The 17724-nt window shown below is 44.6% G+C and overlaps 1 protein-coding gene across 1 annotated transcript in view; it reads left to right on the top strand.

Annotated features, from left to right (window-relative positions):
* The window catches only part of PAPPA (pappalysin 1), a 179660-nt gene that overhangs the window by 77405 nt on the left and 84531 nt on the right, over positions 1-17724 (top strand). The window contains exons 8-9 of the mRNA XM_030507396.1: positions 15444-15572; positions 17165-17256. Of these exons, the coding sequence (XP_030363256.1) occupies positions 15444-15572; positions 17165-17256 (221 nt within the window). The remainder of the gene's footprint in view (positions 1-15443; positions 15573-17164; positions 17257-17724) is intronic.

Genomic DNA, 17724 nt, shown 5'->3' with positions numbered 1-17724 from the left:
GTGTCTTTACAGGGACTAGAGGGAAAATCCTGCCAGTAAGCTTCAACAAGACACATGGAAAGTGAAATTTTTATTTAGTCACAGGGTGAGGAGTGAAAGATGCAGATTCTTCAGCACTTGTGTTTGGTTTTTGGTTCAGGACTTCTGCATGCATTGGAAATTTTGAAAAGTGAGATGATTTTTAAGTCAAGTAGAATCATAGAATAGTTAGGGTTGGAAAGGACCTTAAGATCATCCAGTTCCAATCCCCCTGCCATGGGCAGGGACAGCTCGCACTAAACCATGTCACTCAAGACTCAATCAACCTGGCCTTGAACACTGCCAGGGAACACTGCCATTCACAACTTCCTTGGGCAACCCATTCCAGTGCCTCACCACCCTCACTGTAAAGAACTCTTCCTTATATCTAACCTAAACTTCCCCTGTTTCAGTTTGAACCCATCACCCCTTGTCCTATCACTACAGTCCCTAAGGAAGAGTCCCTCCCCAGCATCCTTATAGGCCCCCTTCAGACACTGGAAGGCTGCTATGAGGTCTCCACGCAGCCTTCTCTTCTCCAGGCTGAACAGCCCCAACTTTCTCAGCCTAATACACAGATGCACCCAACACTGATCCAGATCCTCTGGGTGGGGGGTGGATTATGCAGATTCATAGGTTGATGGTGTATGTCCAGGCTGTTTCTGGGCCGTACCTTGATATTTGATAAACTCGTTGAATCTCTGTGGGGGGTTGTGGTTCTGTGGTAGAGGCAAGATGCCCCATCCCTGGCAGTGTTCAAGGCCAGGTTGGATGGGGCTTGGAGCAACCCACTCTAGTGGAAGGTGTCCCTGCCCGTGGCAGGGGGTTGGAACTGGATGAGCTTTAAGGTCCCTGCCAACCCAAACCATTCTATGAATTTTCATTAGCATCTTGTGCAAAGAGTAGCTATAGTCCTAATACTTTGTAAGCAGGAAGGAAGGGAAGATGGTTCAGGGGAGTCAGGTACAGAGGTGTTGGGCTGTGCTCCTATGTATATATAGTGCAGTCTGCCTGTTTGTCTCATTCTGTACAGCTGGAATTCAGCATATCTGTGCAACCAGACTTTGCAGCCCCTTTATCTTTACGTAAGCCCCAAGCTTGTTATGCCTCCTTTATGCTTTTTCATGTTTTCCATGTTAAATAAGATGACACCCCCACATGTTCTATGGAAGGTTATTTTGAAGGCAGCGCGTATCTTTACTCTTGCCTCCTCTGACCTTGATCTTCACTTTCTCTTTTTCTCCCAAAGAAAATATTTGCTTGCACTGTTATCTGTGAGCAAGATCCTTTCCCCAGGTGTGGCAATGCTGAAAGAAAAATTAATTTCTCCTACCTTCTTCCCATCAAAGAGAGGGAACTTCTCTTTAAGCTGAGAGACAGCCTTTAATGGATAGCCCTTGCCTAGTCAGCATTTGGGTGCTCCACAGAGAAGAGTAAATAACTATAATAGTGGAAACCTGTTTATTAAGAAATGCAAAATAATGCCAGACCTTCTGTTCTCAAGCTGAATTTTCTTCACAGCTCTTGGCTCAAGCTGAGGCTTACATTCATTTCTAAGGGACAGGACCATATCCTTGGCCCTTACAGAAACCAGGCAAGATAGACTCAATTCCACTGAGTATGATCAGCCAGAATTGCTGGTATCTGTGATACAAAATGAGAGTCAGAGCCTAGGAAGAGAGCAGAAAGCTAAATAAATCAGTGAGGGAAAAAAAAAAGAGGTCAGGCCAGGTGCAGCACAGAACTGCTGAGTCTTCACACCACAGCGAGTGATAAGGAGGGAGCCTCATCTGCAAGTCTCAAAGTCTCAGTTCACAATTTAATCCCGAGTGTGGGTTGTGCTCGTACGTAGAGGGTTGCACTCTGGCTGTTCTCTAGAAATAATGTGCAAGATAGTCACAATGGTGAACATGGTAATGGCTTTGCCCTGACTTTGCCCTTACTGTAGCGCTTTTACACTCACATGGCTGCAGTTGGAAGGTAATCACTGCTCTTGCATTCATTTGTAGCAAACACTGATTTTTTTTTTAAAGAGCTCAGTGGGAAGTGAGTGCCCACAATGAGATGCTGTGCTGAGGATGTCACAGGTCGGCCCCACCTCGGGGGAGCAGCCCGTGTTCCCCATTGCACTGTTGGTAGCCAAATATGCAAGGTGTAAGCAGCCGGGCATGCTGGTGAGATCTGTGCTCTCCTCTCTGGCAGGCCAAGCCAAGACACACTGAGGCTGGGTTTGGAAAATTGTCAGAATGACTAGAAAAGTTTCTAAGAATTGGGAATTTTCCCAACTTTTCTGCCACAGACTTTGTAGGAAACCTTAAAATGTAGTGGACGACGATGGATCAGGTCATCTTTGTGGTGTTAACCTGTAGGCTTTTTTCGAGACAAAGGGATGGACTGAAATAACCTTAGAAGGAATCCCAGCATGAAGCTCTGGTATGGATTTGGGTTTTGCAGAGTCGAGCATCACTGAGACGCATGTATGCTGTCCTGTGCTATATTCATCTGAGCCATTCCTGCACTGACTAGAGCTTTAGTACTTAAGTGACACCTAGAGATACTGCTTGAAAAGAAAGAAAAAAGAGAGACTGAGAGAAAAACTTCATTTTCTCATACAGGGAATATGGTTTTCTTCTCAGTTTTGGGGTATTTTAAAAATGTTTTCTATAGCTAAACCTTTTCTGTTGGTTGATAATGGTTGGAGGGGACTGGTTGTCATCTGTGTCCAGTTGTTGTTTAATTAAATACAATATTTTCATACATTTTATTAGAATCAGGAGTGCCATTTGGTGTAAGCTTGTAAATGCCATCTCATTTATTGTGGTTTAACTGTACCCAAGACAGTGGAGTGCAGATATCACTTGGGCTTCTTGGAGTGATTGCAGAATGACAGAGATTGCCATCATCAGGTTTGCAGGTAGTTGGAGAGTGGCTGTGGTATGTTCAGAGGTCCTTAGCACATCGTGTTCTTTAGCGTTGTACTTCACCTGAAACAACTGTTTGTTTCAAGGTTTGCTTTATTGATGCTTTTGCCACTTGTTACTGGTATCGAGTCAGAAGGGCATTATGATGAGTGACTTTTAAGAAACTCCAGATGATGAGTAGTTGAAGGAGATGGCAAATGGTTCTTAGTCTGAAGGCTCCTACAAATATGAACAAGCAGAAAAGCTGGAGAATCAGCAGTGGCTTTCTATAATGAGCAGTAATTCATTACAGCCAAATATTGGTGTGCCTTTTAGCCCCTGAACTCAATAGGAAGATGGAGTTTACAAGACAGGGGCCCAGCTGAACAGAGGACTGGAAAAATATGATGATCAGAATGATGATATGTAAACCTAAGTCCCTTGCTGAATGCAACACTAAAATTTCATGGTGACATCTGTCCTTATTATGGCATTCCTTCCTTCATCTTGAAGATCTATTTCTCTATTTTCTGAAGGTCTACCAGCCAGAGGAATGCATGATCTAAAGCAGCTGAAATGAATTGCCAGATCCATCTGTCATGAGGATAATTAACACCATATTTCCACCCAAACAAGATACAGATCACTGGGGGTGGATGTTCTCCCAACACCAAAAGCTGAAGCCCATATTATCACCATCTTCTGCTCACCTCTCCTCCACAGTTACCATGCCAAACCTCTCTTGATATGCCAGGAAATATTGGGGAGTATCTAAGATAGGGCTGAAATGTTAAGAAAGCACTTTACATGCCCAGATTTATCTGCAAGAACTGCTAGGTTGTCCGTGCGATAACAGCGTGCTACACATCTGGATTCCCAACAGGCTTCAGAACTGTATACGGTATTCCAGATGTCCTTGTGCACAAATACTTACCCAGCTACCCTGGAAATGCTTTGCCTTAATGCGTGCAAGGACCTCATTTGCTTTTCTTGTGCATACATCCCACTGATGGTTCATAGTTGTCTTCCAATTGATAAATAGAACCAACTGCTGCTTCCCCTCTCACTTGTGAGGAAGAGCTCCAGGCTTAACCTGAATGTATTGATCCTAACACGCGTATTGTTGTCTTATACCAACATATGCACCATTTTGAGACATCCAATCCTGAAAATTAGTCTTTTCTACATTATAACTGCAATCCTTCTCTGCATTGACTGAGCCTGTTTACTTGGACTTTTGGGGTTTGGATCTTTATTTGCGAGAAATGTTTGTGAGTTGAGCTCAAAGTGGTAACTGAAAGACAAATATCGATTTTTATTCAAATTTCTCTTTCAATTCAATCTATTACAGCTACTAGAAATAAGTGCAAAATAGAGTCACCTCTTGTTGAGTCTTGTGGATGCCTGCTCTCATGCCTGGTACCAGAGACCTGCCATTATGAAAGGCATTTGTTCTCTAGTCTGCATCTAGGAGATTTCTTTCCCATAATTACACAATTCTCTGTATTATTTCTCTTTAGTAATGTATTAGAGATCCTCGTCTGTATCCATACGAAAGTTCACAGCTCATCTCTAGTCAAAACACTTCTATCAAGATTCAACAGGAACAGATTCATTCTTATTCACTCTTTCTTGCTCATGCCTACGAGCTTTCCTATCATTAGTTTGCAGTGCTGAATGGACAGAGCTATTTCGAGCTTTCCCAAGAAGCAAAACCCCTTCTGTCCCACCAGGTTTCTCTTACCCCTGTAAGTTCCTGTTTCAGGTACAGTACTAGGACTGCTAGTTCTTGCCTAGTTCTTCATCCGGAGTCCTTGCACTAAGGAGTGAATGTTTCAGCTGTTCCTCTCTAACCCTGGTTTCCCAGCTGGATTAGTGGCCGTGCTGTCCCCGTCCAAAAGCCTCCAAGTGTCAGTGGAGCTTTGAGTGTATCGGAGCTGCCTGTGGTTGGTTTTGCCAAAGTTGTGAAGTTTGCTATTCAGGTGGTGTAGGACAGTGTAGCAGCCCCACTGTTCAGTGGAAGTGCTGGCGATCCCCTGCAAGCAGCACTTCATACCTCTCCGAGACTGTGTCTGGCCTTGGATGCATTGTCAGCTCCTTCCAGCCAGTATTGATTGCCCTGTTTCTGCTTAATGACCCAGGGAATTTCCCATGATGAAAGAACAGAAAAATATAGGATGATTGCTTGTCCCTCGCCTTCCCTTCCAACAGTGGTAAACTGGTCATAGGCTCATTTGACACCAGCAGAGGTGAAGTGCTGGTAGGAGGAGAGTCATCCACTCAGCAGCATCTTCTCTGCCAACTTTCCCTTGAGGCTTGCGTGGCAGTGGGGATGACTGGTTCTGCTCCCTGTGCCAGAGCATGTTCCCCTGCTCTACTGAGGGCCAGGAAGAGGAACACTGCTTCTCTTCCATTTGCTGTTCTTCCACCTTTCCTTCACATACCTTGGGCTGCTAAATACCAGCTAGCAGTTGTTGTTATTTGCAGTGGTCAGTAGTGTGCTGGGCATTTTACAGAAGAAATACTCCAGGTACCTTCTTTCAGAATTAAATGTTAGAGGCTAGCAGTGCTGCTGCTCTCATGGGTTATACATCTCCACTTGGCTGATGTGCCTTGACAGCTGGAAGCCACATTCTGATGGCTTTCCTTCTTTCTTGCTTTCTTCATTAAAGGTGCCAGGTTATCTCTGCGAGAGAATAAAACTTGCTTCCTGACCGCACACGCAGAACAGATAGAGCAATTTTTTCCTTCACCACCCTCTGCCAAATTGCCTTAACCCTGCCCTGGAGAAGAGAAAGAACAATTTGTCTGTCTGTGCCCATTCAGTAGGCAGCTTTTCTGCTCAGCCTGTGCAGAGATGCCTTTTGGTGCCAGCTGTAGTGATAGATTTGTGATCCCGCGCTGTTGCGGTTCCTTATGTAATGCTGTAACTGTAGCTGGCACTCGACACAGTCTGTAGCTCCTGTTCTGGCTCGGCTGCACGTGATGCAAGAAGAAGGTAGTAAGGGCAGGTTTGTATCTTTATGGCTTTGTGCTCCTGAGACAGGGCAGCCCATTTTCAGCCTGGGTGTAGCTTTGAAGGCTGGGATTGCTCTGAATAACCCCCAGCTGCCTCTCAATGAAATGACTCGAGAGCATGGGAAGAGCCAGGAAAGAGGGACTGCCCCATGCGGGGAATGACACTTGGCTTCGGCTCTGCCAGCTCTGCTCCAGCCAGGGACTCCCTCGGGACTGCTGCTGCACTGGATTCGCTTCTCCAGTGCACCTCTTGGGCAATACACAGAGAGATCACACCCATAGACTACAACCTAGCCACATGCAAGTGTCCCTGAAAAAGTGAATATTTACAGCTATCCTATTATTAAGCAAATAGATACTATTAGAAATTGATATATTTAATCACTTCCAGCCAGAGTGGAATTTGAACTCACGACCTAGAAGTAGTAGCAGAGTTTTCAGCTGCAGGGGAAAAATAGAAGGTCAAACAGGACTTTTCCTGCTGGGCAAAATAATTTATTGCAGGTGAAACAGTCTCAGATATGTGGTAAATTAGGCTGTGCATTATCTCATGGATAATAATTTCTCTCTGATGTTTTGCCTTCTTGTGTGCATCTTTATTTTGGGCTCTAAATAAGATAAGAAGCCCCAGAAATCTCCCAGGAATAACAAATGCATTTTCTTTGCTTGATTGAGGAAAAAAATATTGGACAGACATGTGTTATGCAACAATTTAAAAATAACTCTCTTGTAAGACTTGGAGTGAGCCTCAAATACCACAGGAGCAGCAGAAATGTGTTACCTACCTTTTTATCAGGAGTGTGAGCCAGCACAGCTTTTTTCAGCTACTTTTACTGAACTATTGGCCTGATCATTTCCTGGGCATTGTATTTTAACATCTTTTCCTAGGAAATAAATTCCAAGCCTCTGTTAAATTTGCTCAAACAGGCAAGGATTTGAAAACAACACTGCGGGAAGACTAAAATACCTGTGCTGTCCTTAATTCCTTGTTTGGGTACAACAACAGAAGGCAGAAGCCTCTTAGGTATATCATTGCATGGCATGCAATGTGCTGAGCACACTGCAGGCCCTTCGCATGATTGCTTCACCCAGACTTGATCTTAGCATTTCTGGCCAGGATCTTCTTAAATGTATGGTGGCATTGGGCATCTCCATGCTGATGCCTGGATTCCAGCATCTTCCTGGAACTTATTGTGATAGGAGGGGCAAGGTGGAAATAAAGCTCAAATTGTACTGCAGGGAGGGTGCCTGGAATTGGATACCCCAAATGATCAGCCACTACTAAAATTACTGGCCCGGAGAGCTCAGTGCAGTGAACCAGATGATTTACTCACAGTGGTACAGGGTTTTACAAAATGTAAGACCAGTTGCAGATGTAATGACAATAGAGGAAATTAGCTCATGATGGGATTTTAGAAAGAGGCTAGTGGAAATATATTCAGTAATGTTCAGTTATTAAACCATTAAAGATCCCACCAGAGACCAGCTAGTAGGATTTCTCATAATCTGAAGTGGCTTAAGGCAAAACACAGAGCCCCTAAAGAGGGAAATGACAAAATGTTCCTTTGGAATAGTCACCTCACCTCCTCGCCCATCTCTGTGGGCTCTGCTGAGCGGCGTGTGTGATGGCACTTGCGTCTCTCATGCATACAAATGATACATACAGGTCCCTTCCTCTGAGGAGCAGCTCCTCAGGATGCCACATTCCCCATGCCCTCACCCTCCATAGTGGAGTTTTGGCAAGGAAGGATGGTGGAGGTGAAACCAGAGAAAACGGCAAACATCTGTGTTCGCTTGGGGCCCAACCTAAGCCCTATTGAAAATGCACATAATAACTTCCACTGGCTGCAGGAGCCTTTGGATCAGGCACTGCGAGCATCTGCTCCCATGGCTCTGTTTACGATTTTGGTGGGATTACATGGAAACTGGAGGGGTTTAAGTTCTGAAAATCAGGTCTTGGCTCAGGCCCATTGAAAGGAAATCCTAGAGGTCAGATCTGGATTCAGAGTTGAAGAATGTTATTCTGCCAAGCTGATGACATTGGGCAGAGCCTTCTGCCCATGGGGAGAGCTGAACCTGGTGAATGGTCAAGGGTAACAACTGAAGTGCTCCCAGCCCTGGTGGTGAACAATCAACATCCAAAAGCTGAGAGGTGGTTGTTGGTGTCCCAGCCTCTGTGTAGGGTGTGCATCAGGTGCTTCTCCTGCAGTGTGGATTGAACCAGCACCAGAGCCCACGCCGATGCTGCCGCTGCTGGTCCTTCACGGAGGAACGCAGCACGACTGGGATGTCATTAATGGTGTGAGTAATCAGACAATGCTCACCGAGAGGCGTGATGCAACAGGCAAAGGTTCACTAGTGACGATGATGGCCTTTAAAGCAATTAACCTGTCCTAACCTGCCTGTCAGTCGTGGTGCTGTTTCCTCCTTGCCATACCGGTACACTATAGCACCATCCTCATGGGGTGGATGCTGGCAGTGTTCCCTTGAAGTCAATAGAGAAGTGCTGACTTTTACTGGTTGGAAATAGACCTTTCTGCATTTCCTTCCTCAGTCAAAGCATAGTTGGCTTCCCTCTGTGGTGGCTGTATCTGAGGCTCATGTTGAGAAGCACTCCCGTCTCAGCTTGGGATCTGATCGCAGTGACGAAGAAGCAAACACAACAGATTTCCCCCCTCCTTCTCTGCTTCTAATAGCAACCAGGTGCTCTGACACTTAACCTGTGTGCTGCCATGAAATTGCCTGTCTAGTGCAAACACCCACGTGAGGCCTTGGCCCTCGAGGATTTACTTTATCCCAGGATTTTTAACTCAGTCTCATTTAGATCCTCTCTTTTTATCATCCACCTTAAAGACTGATAATTGTTCTTGTTGTTTAAACATGAAAGTAGAAAACTGTCTCTTGATATTTAGTTTATATTCTTTAGAGAAAAAAACCAAGAAATATCTTTAAGGTCTTAGCTGCAAACTTTGGTTTTTATTAAATGTGCTACCATGTTTTAAATTGGTACCAGGGCAAATACTTGGATGATTATATCAAATGCTGGAGTTAATCAGTTGCATATATACCTATATGTTTGCTACTTTAAAAGCTTATGGTTACGGCGCGAAGGACACAAGAGCAGTCTGTGTGAAAACCAAATGTTCAAAACCAAATGTGTGTAAGGTCCTAAACAGGACCCGGGTTTCAGAGCAGAGGGCTGCAGCCAGGTGTGTAGTCCTGTGCCATGGCATCTTGTGCAGGCAGGGAGCTGGTCTGAGCAGCAAATGCACACATTTGCAACTCAGAGGAACAGATGAGCAGCTGAGCTGCAGTGGTTTAAACCTGGAGTGTTTTTCTGAGGTCTCTAAAGTTACATGAGATTTACACCAGCCGAGCGAGAGCAGAGCTGTAGACTGTTTGCCTGGTTTGATTTTGTGGTGATTATGAAAGTTGGTGGTGACTGGTTCATAGTATTTCATGGAGCAAAGCATATTGTCCTTTTTCTAATAAATTGGATCCCCCCATCCTTTGACTTCAATTTCAGATATGTGGGGTCTCCGTGGTATTGTGTGAGTGGGTAAGATGATTGGTTTAGGTGTTAGTAGAAATACAGACAGAAGGAAAAGTTGAGTTCGCTCATTGAAGCCGCTGCTTTGAATGGTGAGACTTGGGGCTTCAGAAAGCCCAGACACCTGATGACACAAAACACCCCACCAAGTATTTAGCTGCGATTATCTATTCAGGGTTCCAGTGTTCTTCCTTGGAAATACCCAGTTGAGGTTTAAGCTGGATTTGGGAGCAGAAATCCACTGTACAGTCCCCACTCTCCCTGCCAGCCCATGACAGGTCATTTAGTATGTCGCCTACCTGATTTTGATTTGCTTGTAACCAAATGCATCATAAAAAAGCCAAGGGCACAGAGCAAACCCACCACCCTGTGTGGGACCTATCTCATCATGGATAGAGAGAAAAGCCTCTGCAAGGCTGCTTGTTTGGCATTTATGTCTTCTGAAGACGTAAATGAAGAGGCAGGAGACTTGTTTTGAGGCCTTTGCACCTGTCATGGTGCTGGGTTTATCCAAACAGCAAGAGATTGGACCACAGCTGGAAAACAGCCCATCACAAGAGCCTGGGATTTTGATGTCTTTTGTTTACATCATCCCTCGCCTCCTCTCTCCTGAGTGCAGAGCTGGGCAGGAATTCTCTTCATTATCTTCTGCCGTGCTTCTCATGCCATTTTTATTAAAAGAAGTAAAGGCAAGGCAAGGGGGAGTGTGTGCAAGAGGAGACAAAGGAAGAAACCCATCGCGCTGGTACAGTCAGTGGCAGTGCTGAAAAAAGGATGAGAGTTGGGGAGCAGATCTATTTGGGTTGTCCCAAAAGTGACCTCATCCCCTGGGTTAGTCTTCATCAATTGCTTTTGGAGCACCTGAGGATGGGGAAGCCTGAAAACACCATGGTGGTATTGCTGAGAGGTAGAACCCCGTGCAGTTGAATGACCTACTCCCTAAGTAGCAATGAAGAGAGCAGTGTTAGATCCTCCGACCTGGCAGCATTGAGCCCCAGTTTGGTGCCCAGGACTGGGAGGCTCTAAACATGTCTGTTTCACTGACTTAGTGGATATTTGGGGTTGTTCAGGACCTCTGTAAATGGTGTTGAGTGTTTTGGTCACTGTGAGCAGCACGACGGGATGGACTGGGCAGCTCCAGACTGCACAAGAGGGGACAGAAGATGAGACCTTTGATTCTTCAGTGTGTAGTCGTATTCAGACCACTCTGAGCAGCTGATCCAAAGCACTGCAACAAGTGAAGGTGTGGGGTCACTAGTATATGCTGCCAGAAGATTTCCTGTTTTGCTCCACATGGTTTCCTTGCTGGAGAAAAAGAGCAAAGGTGACAGTATTAGAGGGAAGTAGGGATATTGCTGGCAGACCGGGCTCATTCTGGGCTGTGGAGAGCTGTCCAGGAAACGTCTTTTGGCTCAAGAATTTGGTGACTTTTTAAGATCAAAGAAAGATGGTTTCTTCATGAGGACATTGAGGTGTGGAATTTGCCTGTTCTACATGACGCTGCCTGTGACAGCCAGAATTTAATTTAATAGGGGATGCCTAAGATCTTGTCATCTTACCCTTAAATTACAGGATTGCTTTCTGACCATTCATGTTTTCATGGGGCAGAAACTGGCATCAGCCTTAAGGATATTTTCAATTTTGTTGGAAACAAGTCTTTGCTGTATAATCCCCCTCCCTGCTGTTATCTGTAGTAAGAAAATCATATTTATGCCATTGTAGTAGGGAGAGAGGCGTGGGATGTTTGCTTTCCCTTGGTGCTTCCACTGCATCTCGACTGTGTGCTGTGTCCTCAGATGCTGAAGCATGAGTGAGCATAGTGAGCATAGAGCAGATGTGGTTGCAGGTCTGCTGGCACTTGAGGGCATGCGTGTTGCTTCTGTAAATTCAATGATCCTTTAAACCCACCTCAGTCTGAATAGAAAACAACTTCCCAGAGGTATAATTCTTCCCATAAGTTTTACAGGAACACCCAAACTGAAAGCAGAGGTCCTTTGCCCGGAGGACTCTGCAACATGAACTCTGCTGCTCAGCTTCCCCAGTAAAAACAGGAAAAGAATTAGAGAGTTTTATATGTCTGACCCTGGATCTGTCACTTGCCACAGCAGACAGAGAAGTTGCCCCCGTGGTGTTTCACATGGCACATCCTAATTCCCCCTCTACACAGAGGGCTTGAGTCATTGCTTTTTAATAAGACTGCCGCCCCACGGCGGAAGCTGCAGCGATCAATGCGGCTTACTCAGTTCTCAGAAAGGTCATTAAAAGACCATAGATATAAATTTAAAAGAGTGTTTGTTCACATCCTTAATGTTAAAGATGTTCTTCTCTCTCACTTCCTTAAGAAGCATCGTGTGAAGCCGTCATGCATCCGACCTGCCTGACAGCAGAGTGGAAAGAGCAGGTTATTGCTGTTAGTGTGCCCTCAGCTCCAAGAAAAGGCAGGAGAGAAAATAAATGGTCAAAAATCCCACTTTTATCATCACTTGGAGCAGAGCTGGACTTTCTGACATCTCCAGAGACAGTGTGTAATATTGACCTTGGTGCCCTATAACTATATAGGAAAGAATAAATTCTTTTGTTGTTTTTTTTCCACCTCTTCATTCCTGCATTCCTTCCTCCCTCCCTCACTATGGTACTGGATTACTGGCCAAAGTATTGCATGTATCATCCCTTTAGCAGCTATATTTTTCCAAAATGTGGGTACTGTGAAGGAATGCTAAAGCTCTCAGTGTCTGTCGATATGATATATTTAACAGTTCAGGAGGATAGAAGTATCTCAGGTTCCAGTTGTTGGGATGTGGAATGCCACATCCAGCTCAGGCAGGTTTTTGCCGCTAGTTGCATCAGGCCAGGGTGATCTGGAAACGTGGTGGCTTGAGTTTTGAGTCTCTAAGGTGGCTTTCTGATGCTCCGGTCCAGACACATCACCAGCTGTGGTTGTGTGATGCTGGAGGGCACAGGTCCCATCTCCTCTGGGCATGACTGGTTTGTTGGTGCTGCCCTGGGTGTGACAGCCATCTCCAGCATGGGGAATATTGTGAAGCTCCAGGTAGCTCCAACTGGTCTGTCTGAAAGGGGAGCTGGGACGAGGATGGGGAGGATTGGCCCCATGGCTGCAGTGGGACTGGAGAGCTGGCTCACAGTCCTGCCATTGCTTTACAGGGACCATATGTCTCCAGGCATTTGTCTTCCCTTTCTCTGTACTTTACCTAAGATGAGAATATTCCATTCATAGCTCATGGGGTATTGTGAGCATAAATAACTTAATAGCTATTTCATACCCAGACTGTGTAGAAGTAAGAGAAGCCAAGCTGTGCAAATACCTAAATGTATGTGTAAGGAGTCAGATATTGTGTTCACCTTCTTTTTTTGGAGAAGAAATTGCATTTTCTTGTGTGTCTAAACTATAGGTATCATTTGCCTGTCATGACATACCAATTTCCATTTCTGAGCAGCAGGCTGCAGTTGGAAATCTCCCTTCCCCAGCATATGGCAGATGACAGGATTAGACCAAAACCCAGAGCCACAAAGCCAGCAGTCACCCTTCGGTGTCCACAGGGTCCTCTCCCCATATGAATTTTTTCCTTCACAACCCATACAATTAAATAGACCAGACTTCTCCCCACCTAATAACTTTCATTTCCAGTTTTCTGTCTTATTCACCCACATACACATTCATCTCCAGTCACCTAATAATTCATAAACACCATATGCTCTCCCGTGCTTTATTTAGTACTATGTCTTCTTTCATTATGTTCTGCCAACTTCCCGCCCTGTACATAAACAAATGTGAACTTTTCCTGTTTTCCATTTGCTTACATGTACACACAGGCATACACAAGCACTCCCACAGACTAAAGCATGCTCGCAGAGGCACACTCTGCTGTGAGCTCAATTCCTGCCCATCACCTGTGGGCATTGCTGGAAATCACACTAAAAATCAGGATCTGAACACTACTGTTTTGCACTCACGCATGTCATCTTAACACATCAGAAAGCACCAGGGCTTGATTGATTTTGTAGCTGTTATTGCTGCCTGAACTGTTCCTTTGTTAACAGCTTTTTCTAAGAATTGAACCTTTTTGTGGTTAGCAGATTCCCCAGTGACAAAATCCATGTTTCTGCAAGTAGATTTGTTAATCTTAAATATTCCAACCCTAATCATTCTATGATTTTATGAACGATTTTGAGAAAGAACTTGAGAAATAACTCTTTAATAATCAAAGCTTGCCTCTGCTTTGCTTTCATGAGGTTATAGCAGAAACTTGAAATCTTACTAAGTGGATTTATCAGGGAGTGAAATCTCAGTATTGTACATCAGTGGGTGTTCAGCCACTTAAGTTACTTCCTATAATTTTATATTTATTTTTTGTCCAAACCAGTTGTTTTAAACAGGTCCCAGGGGCAGAAGTTTGCATTTTTCACTTTGAATAAACAGTCTTAACCAATATCTGAGTAGAAGTCTCCCCAGTCTGTAGGTGAATTAAGATACTGTTTGTGCTATGTGAACTCTCAAATTTAGCTAATAGGAGCCACAGACTGTTGCTGACAGGAATCAGGTGAAGCGGCAATGAGAAAGCCAGTTCTGTTTTTATTCCACTGCATTTCATTCCCCATTTCACTACCATGTGCGATAACACAGAATCAAATCCCAGCGCTGTTCGTGTGCAGTTCATTCAATGACAGTTATTTTGCAGGCATAGTATCCATGAGGAATGGCTCTGTTGTGAAATATCATGTGTGATATGAGAGTTTAAGTCATGCTTGTTAATTTAATGAATGTTGTAAGGAGATACTTCTTTCCCAAACTCGAAGATTTCAGTAACTATGGTCCATTGATACCTACTTCAGTGGTTTTGTTGCTGGGTGTAGTAGATACATCGCTTCGTAGTATACACTTCATTAATACGTGCTTTTTGACAAAGTTCCTGTGACAAAAAGACTTGTATATTGCTGTCAGTAATTGGGGCAATATGAGCATGGTAAGTGGAGGACTGGCGTGGGTTGGGAAGGAGCTGGGTTGTGTTATGGGCTCTGCAATTAGCCTGATTGATGACTTTGAGCAAATCATTTTGCCTTCACCACTCCATGGCTTTACAAATCGGCACAATGGGGATAATGGTAATGAGTTTCTTTGTGGAACGTTTTGAGTTCTGATAATGTAAAAGGCATTGTAAAAGAGCTAAACATTTATATTAGGCTTATATTATTTCTGTATTGCACATATAAAAATGATTCCTCATTTACAGATGCACAGGATTTAGGTAATTATGGCTTTGCATAAATATGTAACAGTTTGCTAATTCTTTCTGTGAATATTTCAACGTTAATCCCAGGATCCAGTGCTGTGGCATGGATCTTATTTTTTGCACTCTCCTAGAGAGGAAGAAAGCTTTTTAATTCTATTGTTTCAATACCTGTATGCAAAGTGGATAACTTATTTATCACTGAAACATCCCCAGTCCAATTCTGTCTTAAATCAATAGGCAAATTCCCACTGGCTCCAGCTGCAGTTGGATTGAGCTCAGGGCTGTTCAGGAAGTAATCAGTGTTCATGGGGTATTTTAAGTTCCTTAAATAAACTACTGCAGACTTGCAGGTAGTGCTGTCCCTGACAAGGAGAGGTGAGGATAAACAATGTGTTTATCCAAGGCTAAACACATTGAAGCTCAGGGCTGGTTTCTCAAATGCTGTAACTGTTTCCCACTGTGTGTGGTGAGGATTGATGCACTGCCATGTTATCAGTGCAACACCATCTCTATAGTGGGTACAGATGTAAGCAGCGACATCCAACCCAAAATTAATCCTATCAAAATGAGCTAGGAACATTCCGAGGACCTGATTGAAACTAAAACTTGCTTCTTTTGGCAGCCAACCCCCATTTCAGTACCTCCTTCTCTGCCCTTTGCTACTGCCTTTGTTGTCCTGATCACTTAGTGTTTCCTTTTGTCCTGCAGGGAGCTGAGCGATAGGACCACGTACACGTACCAGGTCATCATTGTTTCCGGGAGGGAGGAGAGCGAGCCTTCCCCGGAGCTTGTCTATATCTCTGGAAGTGGATACTGTGGAGACGGGATTATCCAAATGTAAGTCTGGAGCGAGCAAACAGATAAACCTGGGCACATCTACTCAGCCAGAATCTGAGACTAGAAAGGAATTGATGACCTCTGATGTCTCCTCAGTTGAGGCCAGCTCTCATCTGTACATAATGACTCATGTGCCTGATGATTACCAGGATGATGACATTTAATTGGAACTTAGGCCCTGCTATCCTGGCACCGGGAGATACAGACAGAGATACAGATAATGGAGTCCAGACAGCAGGATCAATATGGACATAACTCTATATGCTGTTTATGCTGTTTGTTCATGTATCTCTATCTTTATACATGCATATGACATTTCCTATATGGAGCTGAAGCAGGCACTGGAAAAATTCACATAGCCTTTGATGCTGTCCTTACACATGGAGTCCCATGTGTCTGGCAGCTGGTGGACAGGGCAAAGCCCTGCCCTGTGTTGGGCCAGGTTCCTGGTGCAACCTCTTGTTTGAGCACTGGAGTATTTGGAGGTGATAGATTTGGCCTCTGAGGGAGAGTGCTGGGAATTGCATGTTCTCAACCAGCTCCTCCCTCTTACCGCTCCCAGTTCCCAGACCACTGAAAATGCAAAAGAAAATCATTCACAACTATGTTAGGGTTTCTTCGTTTGCTATGTTGGCCCTGAAGCCACCTGCTTCAAAGCTTCCTGGCATTAGGTAATATAATTATTTAAACTATGGAAGTAACAATAAGCAAGTGCTCAATCCAGCCAGTATTATTTGTTTGAAATAACGCTGATCAGCAATCACATAGTACAACTCTGTCAAATGATATACCTGGCAGCAAGTATTTGCAGGATGAGGCCAAACAGGCAGGGAAATCAAAGGAAATAACCAAACAACATATGAATCCAGAGCAGTCTTGGAGACAGAGGTGGAGAAAGACAGATTAATTTTGCTTTCCATAACTTTTCTCCTACTGTTATGTTTGCACATTCCTCAAGCATCACTTGTGGCTTTGCAGCAAGTGTCGAACAATAGCTGAGCTGCCTCAAGAGTGAGCAGGAACCAGACTGTGTCACAGCTTCTTTGATTGTGGCCCCACTTACAACTGTGGCAGCCCCTGTCTCATCTGGTTCGCACTCTTCTCCCTGCATGCTGCTGGAACCATGCGGGCTGGCGTGAAGCAGGATCCCATTCCCAACACCACCTGCTCTCCTCTGCATGCTCTCACCTGGAATAGCCTGGCACCAGGCTTTATGCCTTGTTATTCCCATGCTGGGGTCACAGTCTGGCCCTTCCAGATTTAATACAAAGAGTTTCAGAGATTCCTGCTCTTTTTTTCCCCACCTGCTGAGTTGCAGCCACACCAACTATGAAGGAAGTTGCTCATATCCTCATCAGAGAACAGCAAGTGGTATCCACATGTGCAGGAGAGAACTGGCCAGGCAAGCCTGTGAACCAGGAATGATGAAAGTCAGGGCTGGAGGAGAAAGGGAGAGGTATTTTAAGGGTCAGGACACAAAGTGCTGTACTAGATCTGAGGGCTTTGGGGTTCTGCAGAGGGGTTGCAGCGATCGTCAGGATGTTGCCATTTGCCATCTGACTCATTTTTGCATGTGTGTGCCCTGCCTACAGAGACTTGGGGGAAGAATGTGATGACATGAACAAGATCAACGGTGATGGCTGCTCCCTGTTTTGCCTGCAGGAGTTGTCCTTTAATTGTATCGGTAAGTCTGCTCACGGTGGGCAACAACTCTATGTAGAGTGCAAGTGGAAAAAATCAACAGTATTTTCAGTATTTCCAACTGAAGAGTTGTCATGGAAGAGAGAAAAAAAGGTGGAATTCGTAGGTTTGAAAGGCGAACATATCTTCCCAGCTTCTGGTCATTTTGATGGGAAATTGGTTCTGCTGGCTTTGAAACAGCCTAGGACTTAAGGCTAAGTCAGCCATTGTGGGACTGATCCAAAGCCCATTGAAGTCAGTGGGTGGTTTTCCACTGCCTTCAATAGGCTTTAGATCTGGCTATGTGAGAAGACATGAACTGATTTTTTTCCTGGTAAACAGGAGGAGGAGTGAAAGGGGAAGGGACTGAGACCAGAAGCAAGTCCAGCTGAGGTCACACCTCCTTTTGAGTTGCAAATCAATATCTGAGGATCAAAGGTCTAGCTAATCCCCTTTTTCAGAGGTGAAAACT

The sequence above is a fragment of the Strigops habroptila genome, chromosome 15 (genome assembly GCF_004027225.2).
Source record: "Strigops habroptila isolate Jane chromosome 15, bStrHab1.2.pri, whole genome shotgun sequence".
NCBI classification, from domain to species: domain Eukaryota; kingdom Metazoa; phylum Chordata; class Aves; order Psittaciformes; family Psittacidae; genus Strigops; species Strigops habroptila.
This window is presented reverse-complemented; position numbering and strand designations above follow the sequence as displayed.